The 14,385-nt window shown below is 43.0% G+C and overlaps 1 protein-coding gene across 1 annotated transcript; it reads left to right on the top strand.

Moving 5' to 3' along the window:
- Positions 1–3,405: 3,405 nt before the first annotated feature.
- rbbp8 (retinoblastoma binding protein 8) lies at positions 3,406–14,113 on the top strand. Its single transcript, XM_048267071.1, is given in 20 exon segments — positions 3,406–3,719; positions 4,664–4,802; positions 6,221–6,263; positions 7,625–7,720; positions 7,959–8,071; positions 8,302–8,374; positions 8,582–8,736; positions 9,119–9,205; positions 9,368–9,435; positions 9,624–9,706; positions 9,937–10,070; positions 10,073–10,266; positions 10,517–10,625; positions 10,731–10,801; positions 11,132–11,222; positions 11,438–11,614; positions 11,819–11,879; positions 11,963–12,053; positions 12,492–12,633; positions 13,863–14,113. Coding segments are annotated over 20 exon segments (2,121 nt in total). The 5' UTR covers positions 3,406–3,614; the 3' UTR covers positions 13,952–14,113.
- Positions 14,114–14,385: the final 272 nt, after the last annotated feature.

Below are 14,385 nucleotides of genomic sequence, written 5' to 3'. Positions count from 1 at the left end.
AAGGCATGTAGCTGAAACACGTTGGACTTTTTTAGAAGGTTAACTTGACCAAGCCATAATAATAAAGGCTTTTTCATTTTTTCAAACTTTTTCAATTGAGAATGCCTTGGAGTTCCTATGATTCTTGGCATTTAGTTTCCCATCCAAAGAGCACCTCTAACCAAACTTTTGAGTCCAGGAAGTGCTCCTCTACCTCCCTTTGTTGTTGTATCACACTTTCTTGAGTTTTGTCAGGTTAGTCTAGTTTTGGACATATCCACATCCACACACCACCAAAGTAGACTGTTGAGGTACATAGTGTTCACAATTTACATAATGATATAGATCAGGGGTCTCCAACCTTTTTGGGAATGAGGGCTACCTGAAGACCCGAAATCATATGGAGGGCTACTCGTTTAAAACAAACATACCCTCACCCCTTTTTTGCGAGGGTAGTCCTCCTAAATAATAGGCCTATGTGATTTTTACTTTTAAATTATCAATATTGTGCAGGCCTATACGTCTTTATTAAGCAACTGTATTTTCAAATTTAATATCAATAACCTATGCAACGCTACCAACATTTTTGTTCAGTTTGTTCATTTCAAAGTTTGCATGGGGAATCTAATCTATTTTTTTTTTTTTTTTTACAATCTTTTTGTGCAATTAATAATTTGGGTTACAATTTGTACCCAATTTATATCCACCCACCATTATGAATTCAGGGGTTGTTTAAGTTCTGATTTTAGTGGACAATTCGGCCACTAAAAACGCCCACACCACCCTAACATATGAAAACTCCTTTTAAAGTTATTGCACACCTGAAATGATCCATGATCTGACAAAAAAGGGCAATGCACAGTCCTGCTCAGTCATGCATGCTATAACATTTTCAGCGCTATTATACGGCAGTTGTAGCCTGGCGGGCCATCCTATATCATTGAAATGTATAGTCCAAGGGGCGGGCAGAGAATTGTCTTTCAAACTGCCTATACATGCAATAGGCCAGCGCTACGACCATAGCCGGATCCGGTCAGCAAAACGGCAAATACATCATTCTTCGAAAGGAATGACTTAAGTGCATTGTGTTGCTCAACTTTCAAAAAAAAAAAAAAAGTCCAACTCCTCCAAAGTTGACGCCAACGCCGATTCAAACAACCGCTCTTCGTTCGCCATAGCCACCTTCCTTGTTGTTCACCGTCGCAGGACTGTCGTTATCCTGTTAAGCCCGCCTTTAAGACTCTCTAACAAAATAGAGCTGTGATTGGATGACGCCCACAGCGTCAGCCAATAGAAATCCCTATGGTTTGATACTAGACGTACAGGCTGAGCAAATTAATTTGCCGCAGCTAGGGTGCGTCTAGATTTCTAGGCTACGGCAGTTGCCTACGGAGGAGAAAAGGCCTGTGAGCTAAAGCAATTGTTTTTCAGTCCTTGAACAATCATGCAAGAACCGTGATTTGACTGAACATGGAATGGCCACAGAACTTTTGCAAAGATATGCTTCCATTGGCTACACCAGACCAGCAAGTTTTTCCCCTTTACTGTCTATGCATGAAAGCAGCGTGTATGCGCTCCGCTTCGTTGTTGTTTAAAGATTGAATGGGAAACGGATTTGGAGCCAAAGGCTAAAATTTAACGCAGCTACAATTTGTAAGGTATCACCAATATCAATTTAATGTTACAGATGTATGGCTACATACATTCTTAAAATGGTTCTGGTCTAGACTTAAATATCTATTGAAAACTTCACAATGGAGCCGCGGTTTTAGAGCGTGATCTGCAGGCGACCTGTTGGCTATTTTAGAAAGTGCTGGGGGCCTCATAGTCTCCGCTGGGCTACCTGGTGCCCGTGGGCACCGTGTTGGAGACCACTGATATAGATATTCAAAATTCACTCACAATTGTGTGAAGTCACTCTTCTTAACTTGATGGAAATTATCAGATGTATTACTTCTACTTAAGGTGTGAGTGTGTAACTATGTATCATTCTAACATGACAGAAAATTTGGCGAGCTCCTTACATGTATGTCTTAAACTAATAATTAAACATTTTGTAGATCTTCCTACAAAAGCAGAGTATACAAACAGTTTTGTCATGATTCATGAAACACAAAGCTAGTCCGCATAAGTTTATATTTTTGTAATTTAGGCTATATTGCATAATTTAGAAAAAAAAGCCTGTATCTCAATTAGAAATTAGTAGTTTTGTGATTGACTCAAGGGGTTAGTTTAGAGTTGGTAAGTTGTACTGATGGTGAGATCCCCCCCCCTTCCCCTTCCTGGAATGCCTTTTGCTGGCACAGGCTTGTCCCAAAGCATGTTTTTGGATCATATGCCACACCCAACAAGTCACTGCTTGTGATGTTGGAGATCCCCTTCAATGCCTTCACCAAATCCCCAATATATTCTCTATTTCTGCTATAATGGCCCAGTTGTTTACTTTGGCGACGATTAAAGCACCATGTTTCAGCAGCAGATTTAGAACTGGGCTTTGCGATCAAAGCTGGTCCTGGATCAGTGATATGACTGATTTGTCAGAGTCTTGGCAACTGTATCGTGTTCATGCACTTACTTACAGGTAGATGTTTGGATTGGTTGAGTATTTAGAGTCTCTAAGACAGGTCTCACGAGATGATCATGTGCATGTCATGTCATGAGATACTGGCCTGTGAACAAAAGAGAAGCTGGTTAAGAGACTCTGCCCCTGTCTTTTTTATTTTTTATTTTAGTCCTCAGAATCCTTGGCCATGAGGCTTTATTTGCCTCGCCTCACTTTTAGCAGTCATTTGTGTGAATCTTGTATCTCCATTCATGCTAGGCAATACCCCTATGGACTGGGCGAGTGTCTGCAAAAGTGGTATTAGTTTGCAGTACAGTTTGTTTCACAACTGAAAAATATTTCCTGTTAACAGAGGTGTGATCTGAATGGAAATTGAAAACAAAAAGTTAAATGGCATTTACATAAGATTCAAGTTTGATAAAAAAAAAACACTTTGAGTGTGGTGAGGCACAGGCAGTTGTGTAGAACCTTTGGTCAATGAGGTGGTTGAGTTGGGGAGGGGGGAATGCTGTTGACAGTTCAGAGTTGTGTAGAGTTGAGGGCTCAGGGTTGAAGGGCGTGTTTGTCCGGAGATGGCTCCATCAGGCCCTGTCATCACCCTGTACTTTTTGTGGCCCTCCAGCCCTGAACAGTGACACTGGGGATTTCTCTGCCTCCAGGCTATGGCTTCTCAATCTGTCTGACAGCTATTTAATAGAAGAGTTCTGTGTATCTACACGCCCAACTTTGCCTGGGAAGATTTAGTCATCAGTTCGTGTGTGTGTGTGTCAGCTAATAAGACACAGTGGGAGTGAACTGGTGAAAGAGATAAATGGAGTGAAAGCCAGTTTAAAAAGCAAGAGCGGTGGCAAGCAGCTCAGGGCCTCTCCCTCAGCACCAGGCTCCTACATGCTGTGCCGGCTGCCCTTTGAAACAGGACAGAGGGGGCGGGGGGTGGACCGGCAGGACCGGTTTTCCTCTGATGGGCAGAACCTGTCGGACCAGTTGTCTGAGCCAGCCAAGCGCTGGTATGATCCCAGGTCCCGCTGTATGTGCGAACCTGCCCTGCCAGTCAGATGGAACACAGTGGCGTATGGGTTCAGAGGTATGCAGGGTGAATGTAGGACCACACAGCCTGGTGTCCTCAACAGTATCTCTGGATTTCTTTTCCATCTCATTTGACTCCACTAACCCAGAGGTGAGTACCAGGAATGTAGTGGCAGTAATGTCAAGGTATTTCAAAGGCAGTTGGAGCACTCTACATGGTGGATTGCATAAGGGTTCTGTTAAGCTGTTTGCATCCAGAGGCAAAATATGTTTAAAGAAATGGCAAGTACTGTGTTGTTGAGAGTGTTCTTGTCCTTTCTGCCCAGTGATGCCAGCATTATTCCAGGTAGGTAGCTCTTTGGATCTGAGTACGCTAACTCCTTGATCCTTGTTCTTGGATAATATGACCAGATATAACTCTGCACTTCAGAAATTGGGATAAATGTTGCAACGTCGTCTTGCTTCTACAAGAGTAAAAAGGAAAAGTCTTCGTCTGATTTTTATTACGTTATGCATGCAGGGATCCAGTTTCTCATTCATTACCGCGTGGCTATGGCTTAATTTGGATGCCAATAGTGTATTTGTGTAGATTTCAGTTTGGGTAATCCATGACAAAACAAGTATTCTGTATTGGACAGGAATCCAAAATGTAGATAGAAATTAGCAGAATGCTTTGACAAGAGAGCAGGGTTATGCTTCAGGTTTCCCTGTGCTCTCTTCCAGAAGGCTATGATTATGATCATCACCAAGACTGGCTATAAACACACTTAAACATATTTTTGTTCAAAATACTTGTAATGCCATTTTTTCCTCAAACACCTGAAAAGTAATACACATGTCCATATGCATGTCCAGGCAAAAGATAATTTTAAAAAGTTTGGTTAAACAAAAACTATCCAAATAACATTTATTTTGCAGGGACAATGGCCAAACAAGACTGTAGCCCAAGGGCTAATTTTCCTTCCCTTTTGTAATGTTGTGGAACAGGGAGAGATGCATGAGCATCATTATTGAGTGAGGATTTAGTTTAATGTGTGTGGTTAAGAGGACACACAACACCTATAAAAGGTTGACCCCCTCCCCCCCCTCCTCCAGTTGCCGGAGATGATGAGCAGCCATGACCTATGCGGGGGCAGCCCTGGCGGCAGCAGTGTGCTCTCCGACTCTGGCGCTGCTGATTTGTTTCACGAGCTGTGGGGCCGTCTGAGGGAGTGCCACGACAGCGCACTGCAAGGTAGCGATATCAGCAATACTACAGCAGCATGGCTCACTGAGCTATACACACACACACACACACACACACACACACACACACACACACACACCTCACACTCACCAGATATGTTCATGTGTTATACCAGATATGGGCATTGATGAATGACACTGTCCTGTCACAAAGCACTGTCTTGCCCTAGCGGACGATAAATGTCTTCATTAAATTTCCGATTTGACATAAAAAGTTCGTAAAAGGTTGGTGTATGTATAATTTTAGAATAGATTTTGTTGCCAAAGTGTCACTTCTGGTACTTTTTATGTGAGGGTTCTGTAGTGGGAATTGTTTTACTGTGTATGGTCTGTCTTTGACAAGTATCTAGATCAGAATTTCAGCTCCATAAGACATGATGGCCGGTAGAATAAGTCTTTGGGATAAAAGGCCAAAGTGCTCTTTTTGGATTTTTTTTCCCCTAGTTGATGCGACTGTGTTCAGATAGTTATTCAACCAAACAAATCCAAGAAATGTCTCAGTTCAGAATTCAGCCCTTTCCCAGTGCACAAAAACACCATTGTTTAGAGAGGGGTATCTACAAGCAACTCCCTAATGGATATGGTGAAAGGGCAGGCCCCTCTCTTTTTTTCTCTTTCTCTCATTCTCATTCTCATTCTCTCTCTCTCTCTCTCTCTCTCTCTCTCTCTCTCCCCCACAGTTCCCTGGTTTCTTGGGGGGCTACTGAATATCGTTGCTCATTCAGACATTCCCCCCTCACAATCAGCTCATTCAAGCCTGCTGGCAGGATTGGGTTCGCCGTATTGATTTTAGTTTCTGAGGTTGATGAAGGCATTCAAACCCAGGGTGCTGTCTGCTCGCAGGTTGGCCAACAAACAGGACTGTGGTCACCTAGGATGGCAGACGAAAAACAGAGTAGTGAGGAAGGACAATTGGTAACAGGATTGTAGCCAAATGTGTGTAGATCTAGAGCAGCGTCTCTCAAAGTGTGGTCCGGGGACCACTGGTGGTCCGCAAGCTAACCCAAGTGGTCCGGGAGCAGACGTGGTAAAATATAATATAGATGAGTTTTTTTGCAATATGAACCAAATTGTATGTAAATCCAGACAGTTCTGCAACACTGCTTATGTAAGCTACGCCATTTTAAATGAATCTTCTGACACAATAAGCAAGGTGCAAATACAATAAGCAAGGTGGTTCAGTGAGTAGGCCTACTGTGTAATATACTGTTGAAGTAGGTCTACTGTTTTTTTGTTTTTTTTTTAGCTAGGTGGTCCTTGAGGGGTTTTTTTATTGGTAAAGTGGTCCTTGGTCTGAAAACGTTTGAAGAAAATCAGTTCCCACAGTTCCAACAGGTGGTATTTTGTTGTTGTGAGCAGTGATGCAGGCCCACACAGTCTAAAGGCTTCGTTTTGTCTTCTCTACAGGTCTGCAGGCAAAAGTGACCAAACTGAAGAAAGAGCGATGCCTGTAAGTTCTCCTCTCATTTAAATCGTGATGATACAAGGGATTGTGGATACTGAGGGACAACACCTCAGTATAAGAACTAAAGTGAAATAACAAATTAACTTTCCCCAAGTTACCTCCACAATCTGGCCAAAGCACTTTACAGTATTACATACATAAGCATTCAGCCATTAATCAGATTTGGCTCAACGTTTTCCACAGAGCTTGACATTTGTTTAGCACCCTAACAAAGCTTTCCGCTTGGCTGTGCAAAGTGTTTTTATTGGTTCTGGCTGAAGACTCCTATTCCAGCTGACTCCCTCAGTGTGTTTGGCGTTTCAGGTGTCTGGGCAGGGAGCCTGCCTTCCTCACACAGGGCAGAAGCCAGACAGTTCTATGGTTGTGGAGAGCTACCTGTCTCCACTAGCATCAAGAGATTAGCCTCGGAGCTCTTTTAATGAAAAGTAGAACCTGTTTCTCTGACCACATGTCAGGGCTTTGTATCAAAGATTTAAGTTCACAGGGATGTTATGGTGCAAGCAGCAAAGGCCATAGTACAATCTGGTCCCAGTGCGCACAAGGACCCAGCATTGAATCCAACCAGTGGTCATTTCCTAACCCCCACCTCTTCTCTTTTTCCCTCTTGCTTCCTGTCACTCTACACTGTCCTATCCAAATAAAAGGGAACCCCCACCTGCTGTTTTGATGGTGTGGGGAGTCCGATTATAAATGTTTTTCTCGATCGCTTTGATGCCTGTGTCAGCTCTGACATCACATTTTCAAAACAGTCAACACCCGTGTCTGAACAAAAAGCACTCTGGCCAAAATGACACATTTTGCTTGCAAAAGGCTATTACTCTCTCAAAACACTTAAAACATGAGCAACAAAAGCAAATTCTGCCTTCAAACAACACATCCTGTCGTCAAATCACTGTGTGATTTCAATCAATCATTACACACTGGACAACAAAATGCAAAATAGAGTTCTCAAAATGAGCATTTAGCAACATAGAACAGACATGGCATCTCTTATGGATAATGAATGATTGCTGATTGAAAAATTCTGCAAAGGAGATTTACACAGGTGTATGAGAGATTCAGACTAATTCAAGGAATCTCAACAACCTGTGAAGAGATGTTTTCCTTTTGTTTAGCACGGGGAAACCAATAGAGTTTTGGGTCTCTGAATGACATCTGTGTTAACTGTTTTGCAAAAGGGTGTGAGAAATGTGTGAACCCAATGAAAACGTATGAACACATTCGCAAGAGATGAGGTCTGCTGTGCAAAGAAGGTGTTTATGAAGACCAAGTGGATCCCAGTTTCTTTAAGCAGGTCAAAAGCAATCGAGAAAAACTGTAATGGGCTGTCTCCTTTTTCGATGTAGAGATGCCCAGAGACTGGAGGAGTTCTACAACAAGAACCAGTTGCTGAGGGAACAGCAGAAGGTGCTGCAGGACAATGTCAAAGTCCTGGAGGACAGGTGGGCCTTCACTAAATGCACGTCTCTCAACTATTTGGAATGCACAGTAGTTGTCCTGTGGTGTGAGTCAGACTGCAATCTCGCTCAAAAACACTGGTAGTATGTGCTGCAATGATGGACACTTGCATGTTTATTTGGTTGGTCTGTTTTCGTCATTGCTGTTGGCTTGCTCTTTCACCAGCTCTCATGCATCTTTTAATTTCTCTCTCTCTCTCGCTCGCTCTCTCTCACACTTCAGGTTGCGTGCGGGGCTGTGTGATCGCTGTGCCGTGACGGAGAAACATATGAAGAAGAAGCAGTTGGAATTTGGGACCATCTGCAAAGAGAACCAGCTGCTCATCTCCGATCTTCGTGAGCTTTACACTTTGAGACCGTACCAAATGTGTAGACCTATTCCATCAAACGGTTGTAGAACATTAACACAGAATGTGCCCAAATTAATCTTAGTTTGAAGCTTTCTCTCTGACCTCATTTGGCAAGAGAATCACATGTGTTCAGTTTGTTTCTTTTTATATCAGACTACTTGAGGTTGAAGATCATTTTCTTTGGTTTGCTAATGTGTGTGTGTGTGTTTGTTTCAGGAGCGGAGAGAGACTCCCTTCAGGAAGAGAACAAGAGGCTTAATCTCCAGTTAGAGCGTCTACAAGAATGCAGGTATATACAACTATATGCACCGTTAAGGTGCAGTCCAGGATTCCAAACCAATACTTCTAGTTTATATCTTGCACCACTATGCCAGTGCCCTGAAATGACACTCATGCCATAGGATGACTGTGGCATGATTTCTCACTTTGTTGATATATCTCGCTTAAATTTATATATCTGAACTTAACTGCCAAGTGCGTGTGTGTGTGTGTCCAGCTCTCCTCAAGCTGTCTCCTCAGAGGCAGAGGATGGTATGATCCCTGACTCTCCTCTGCACTCGGTCTCCCTGTCCGCCGTCAGCAAGATGAAGAGGAGGAAGGAGCACAGCCATGTCCGCTACGCAGAGCAGCCTCTCTCACAGTCCACTAAAGGTAAGGCTCACGGGTCTGGACCCGGCCAGAGCTTTTCACAAGACTGCACACACAATCAGGCACACACAATCAGTATGTTATGCTGTATTCCTGGTACAGGAAGCCATTTGGTGTATAAAGTGTGTGTCAGTTTTCTGTATTTTTCAGTACTTTCTCCATTAGCACATAGACACTAAGTAAGACTGAAAACTGAATAGGATATGAAGAAGCTTAAAAACCCTAGCAAGATGATTTATGTTCAGTTAAGTAGCTATGTCTGTACTACATTAACCAATAGCAATTTATCAGTTTTTTTACACAAACCAAGGCAGATGGTTCAAAGTGAACGCAGTAAATGTACTGCACAGTGAAATGTTTCTGTGTTTGTCTTCATGTCCTGTAGGATTGTCTTCCTCACTGCCTTCCCGTTGCTATGGCAAAGGTATCCTGGTGCCTGATACCTGTGAGATGGATGTGAACCCAATAACAAGTACAATTACGCCCACTTTATTTTTTTACTACAAATTTCTTCCTCATTTTAGCTCAAATATTTTCGAATGAATCGAAAGATAAATATATCTTGTTCTGGTAGGTGCTACAAGACAGTGTGGAAAAGCCTGTGTATCAATATATTTTTCTTTGTGTCTTACAGAACTGGGTTCAGTAGGCAATGGCAGGGTAGTGGTTGCAGAAACCTGTCATCTTGACATACCTGAAGAGGTGTGTGACTGCTCTACTACTGTCTACTATAACCCTCTCTACCCATCAATCATTTTCAGTTTGTTCACATTCAGTGTGTTGCTATCTGCTCAAGGCTCTTTTTTTCATTCTACAGTAACATGTCAACTGAGAAGTAGATCCAGAACTTGACTGTGTTGTAATTGGTGCGTGTGTGTGCGTGTGTGTAGGACTCTCAAAGTGTGCTCGACTCAGTTGCTGGCTCAAGCGCTGCACCGAACGCGTCCCCAGATGAAAACAAAAAGCCTTCAAAGTGAGTTTACACTGAAACTGCCAAAAGATATTTGGAAGTTATAAAGTTAATTCATACCTCATAAGATAATTAAGGTAGTCTTATTGTTGCAGTTATGCTGTTCACGTTGATTAGTGTTTGCTAGATTGTGCAAAGCTTGTACTCCGCTTATACCTCAATAGTGGGTTGTACTGTATGTGTAGAGGAGTGGATTTGACACGGCGGTTGATGTTCTCTGTGCCTCTACCCAGCCTAATCAAAGCAGACACCAGCTCCCCTTCCCTCCTGCGAAGGATCTCTACCTCCCCCACCACCTGCACCGCCCGCAAGCAGCAGCTGCCCCCCGCATCGCCCCTCTCCAAGCCCCCCGCAACCTCCCCTCAGAGCCGGCCAAAAGGAAGCCCACGAGCCTTAGCAGCGAGGAGGAGGAAGAGGGCGCTGACCGACCCCTGGATCTGTCCCCAGAGGAGAGACTGGAGAAGAGGCCTCGCCTGGCCCCCCAGCCAAAGGCCCCCAGCAGGACAACACGGCCGGAGGAGTCGCAAGATGAAGACGCGCTCTTCAAACAGCCCACCATACAGGTACTCACCGTGTGTGTGTGTGTGTGTGTGTGTGGTCTTGTAAACCTTAATCTGCTATCTTTAGTTATAAAAGTATCATACATGATTATTATTAGGCAATTATTCGGACCTCTTTCCTATGGGTGTTGTTTATGAGGGTTTGTAGCTCCTTAGAAAAAACTGACTTTCACTGGGGATTTTTTTTTCTCTGTGTAAAAAGCAGTTATCACTTGCCTTAAACTATGAATAACATTTGGCTACTACCTGTTAGGCTCCTGTGAGGAAGAAAATCCGAGAAGCACTGCTAGACTCAGAGCAGACCTCCGTCCTCCAGCCGAACCCCTGCGCACGTGTTAAGAGCCCTCTGCAGGAGACAACAGGTACTACACCTCAGTTAACATCAGACATCCCAGGCTTGTGTCTGAACAGCATGGGATAGACAAAACATACAGATAAGAAATTACATGGTTGTGCTTGTTCCACAGAGCAAAGTTGGAGTCTAGACCCAGGAGCTGCTCTCTCTCAGTACCATGGCGACAGCCCTCCTCTACCAGAGGTACAGAAGGGCGCATAGGTCACGCTGTGTCTATGAAGGAATGTGCTACTACCATTGACTTAAATCAGAAATAACGATATATTTTTAAATTTATTTCTCATTATTTTTAGAAATAACTAACAATAAGAAAATGTGGTGTACATTAGAACAAAGTTTACCATTGCTTTCATTTATTTCATATTTAATACACAAAGGTGAAGTCAAATATGCTAAAACTATGAGGAAAAATTCTGCTCATTGAATATTTGAAGAACCATTGTAATATCCATCTCTTGACAAGATGACTGTGGTGGTTGCTGATTTTGTGTGTATTTGTGTGATGGTCGATAGACCAGAGCAGAACCAGACACTGTGGACACAGACTGCACCTTCCTGAGCCACAGTATGCTTATACGGGCCAGAAATGGGCATAACGAATCAGGTACAGTTTCAAGACGCACTCCTTCTTCAAGATCCAAATCCACTCACACACAGCAGTTTTCTATTGCTGATAGGGTCTTTGGGAAATTATGCCTAAAAAAAAAACTAAAAACATAACCTCATGCATGTTTGTACTTTGAGTCCACGAGGAACAGACCTTCTTATGATGAATATCTGTAGTTAAATAAGAGATGTTGGCTTGTTGTTTTGATGCAGGGATTGGTCTGAGGGCTAATGACAGCCTGGCTGAGATCTTTGATAGAACGGCATATGGGGAGTATGAGTCGTGTCCACGGGACATCAACTTTGAGGAGGAGGACAAGGAGGGCTATGAGGACAAGCATGATGAAGATGAGGGAGCAGAAGAGGATGAGGAGGAGAAACCTGGACATGGTGAGTGGAACTAGTGTAAAAAACATTTAGATATGACAATACGGAAAGTTTTCATCATATAGAAACAAACTGCCCTGAAAAGTTCGGTTTCTCAGCTTTTCCCAAAATGCGATGCACACAAAAGAGAAATGTGCCTACGCCTGGCATGTGCAGGGTGCCTGGAAGTAATGACTTTTATTTTGACAACTGATTTGTTTCTTTCAGAAAAGGCCTGTGATCCTGTAACTACCGCTGCTAGGAAAGTCAAAGGAACTCCAAAGAAAAGGTGAGACTGTGTCCCTAGGTTTGACCTTTCACTCTACATGTCCGTTGTCAGCTGTTCAGCAGCTCTTTTGTTTTCACCCGCAGTGGGGAGCCTGGTTACGCTTATGTGGATGTGGTGCGCAAACGAGATGAGAGGAGAAAACTGAAGGGGCATACCTGTAAGGAGTGTGAAATAGTAAGTACTGTCAGACCTTTTGTTTATTATTCTTTTGGGGAGGGATGCTATTATTATGATGGGTGCTGTTAGGAGAGGATGCTTGGTATTAGAGAGGTATTGGTCTCAAATACAAATTGGGTGTTTTTTTGTTTTGTTTTTTCTCAAAGTTTTTCCAGCAAGTAAATTGCTAGGCCTTTTAAAATATTTAACTGTGAGAGGTGAATGCAAAATATTATTTTTATGTTCTCTTTTATTTTATGATATTGTAACTGATGGATAACCAATTTAATTGTACCAGAATTCACTTACTTAGCCTACTTAACCTATCTCACCTTCGATTACCCTTTCCTTTTGGTAATGGATCATAAGATCAAAGCTTATGCTCTTAGATATAGAAACAGGTCCGAGTCCCCTTATGTTCATTTGTGGATCTGACCGTGCACTGTTGGCTTGCAGTACTATGCTGATCTTCCAGAAGAGGAACGAGAAAAGAAGTTGGCCTCCTGCTCCCGCCACAGATTTCGCTACATTCCACCCTCAACTCCAGAGAACTTTTGGGAGGTTGGGTTCCCATCAACTCAGACATGCGTGGAGAGAGGTAAACTAGCCACTGTGTGACAATAATAATAATAATAATAATAATAATAATAATAATACCAGTTACATTACATTACATTACATTTGGCTGACGCTTTTTTAACCAAAGCGACTAACAACATGGTAAACAGTAAGTGTTAGAACAATTCTCACAATTTTAGGACAGTTTAAAAAAGAACATTAGAGTACAGTAAGAATAAGTGCGTCGGTGAGTGCTGTTTTTAACAGTTACTTGTCAGTTTAAAACGGCTAGTGAGTGCTAGGATCAGTAAGACTTGTTGTAAGTGTTGCTATGAGAGGAGATGTTCTCTAAAGAGCTGGGTCTTCAGGAGTTTTTTGAAAGTGGAAAAGGATGTCCATGCCCTTGTAGGAACTGGCAGTGTGTTCCACCAACGAGGAACAACAGATGAGAAAAGTTTGGATTGGCTTGAGCTGCACGGTGGTGGTAGAGCTAGGCGTCGTTCGTCAGAGGAGGAGGAGCGGTCTGGAGGTAGTGTAAGTCTGTATGAGGGCATTCAAGTAGGTGGGAGCAGAACCGAGACTACTTTGTAGGCAAGCGTTAGAGACTTGAATTTGATGCGGGCCGCCATAGGTAGCCAGTGTAGCTGGATGAGCAGCGGGTAACATGTGCCCTTTTGGGTTGGTTGTAGACCAGGCGGCGCGCTCGCGCTCTGGATCATCTGAAGTGGTTTCACTGCGCAGGCTAGGAGACCTGTCAGGAGGGCATTGCAGTAGTCGAGTCGTGAGATGACTATTGCCTGAACCAGAAATTGGGTAGCATCTTAAGTCCTGATTTTCCGTATGTTGTAGAGTGCGAAACGGCATGACCGGGCGACTGAGGCAACATGATCTGAGAAGTTTAGTTGGTTGTCGAGAACAACTCCTAGATTTCTTGCAGTCCTGGTCGGTGAAACAGACAGGGAGTCAAATTTGATGTTGATGTCGTGGTGTATGGTAGGTTTAGCTGGGATGACCAGCAGTTCAGTCTTTGAGAGGTTCAGCTGGAGGTGGTGTGCCTTCATCCATGTAGCTATGTCTGAGAGGCAATCCGAGATCCGTGCTGAAACCAGGGGGTCGTCAGGTGGAAAGGACAGATAGAGCTGTGTGTCGTCTGCATAGCATTGGAATGACAGTATGACAGTTAAAAGGGACAGTATGACAGTATGACAGTTAAAAGCTACTGAAAGAGCTATGGGATTGCCCATATCTGATGTACCCTGCCATTACCAGGTTACATCAAGGAGGACAAAGAGCCTGACCTGCGCCTGAGGAGAAGACGGCCTTATGTCGCCATGTTCTCTCCAAAGGCCAAGGACTGAAGTTGGTGGAAAACAATGAGGTCTTGGTTCAGTCACAACATACTTTCTGACCCTATCTGTACATTTTCTTGTTTAGATTGCACTTTCATCACATTTTGTCTGATTGTAGATTGATACTGTTGATTTTGATACTTAATTGTAATAAATATTTACTTAACCAAGTATTTGAAATACATTGTGTCATTTTCCCAGTAAGTTGATAAATGTTTAACATGAAAGGTATAGTGTCCAATTCTTCTCTTATTTTTTGTGAAATTAATTGAAATCCAGCTCCTGACGATTGTACAGTAATTGTCCCTTTGTGCTAAAATAACTATATGACAATGAAGTGTTTGTAATCCACTAGATTGTAGGCCTAGCGTGATATTAGAGACACAAACTGCACATTCCCATTCCTTAGGGCCTCTCGGTAGATAAGCCAGAGGCCACAGGTT

The sequence above is a fragment of the Alosa alosa genome, chromosome 16 (assembly GCF_017589495.1).
Source record: "Alosa alosa isolate M-15738 ecotype Scorff River chromosome 16, AALO_Geno_1.1, whole genome shotgun sequence".
Classification (NCBI taxonomy): domain Eukaryota; kingdom Metazoa; phylum Chordata; class Actinopteri; order Clupeiformes; family Clupeidae; genus Alosa; species Alosa alosa.
Note: the sequence above shows the minus strand (reverse complement) of the source record. Positions and strands in the feature narration are given on the sequence as shown.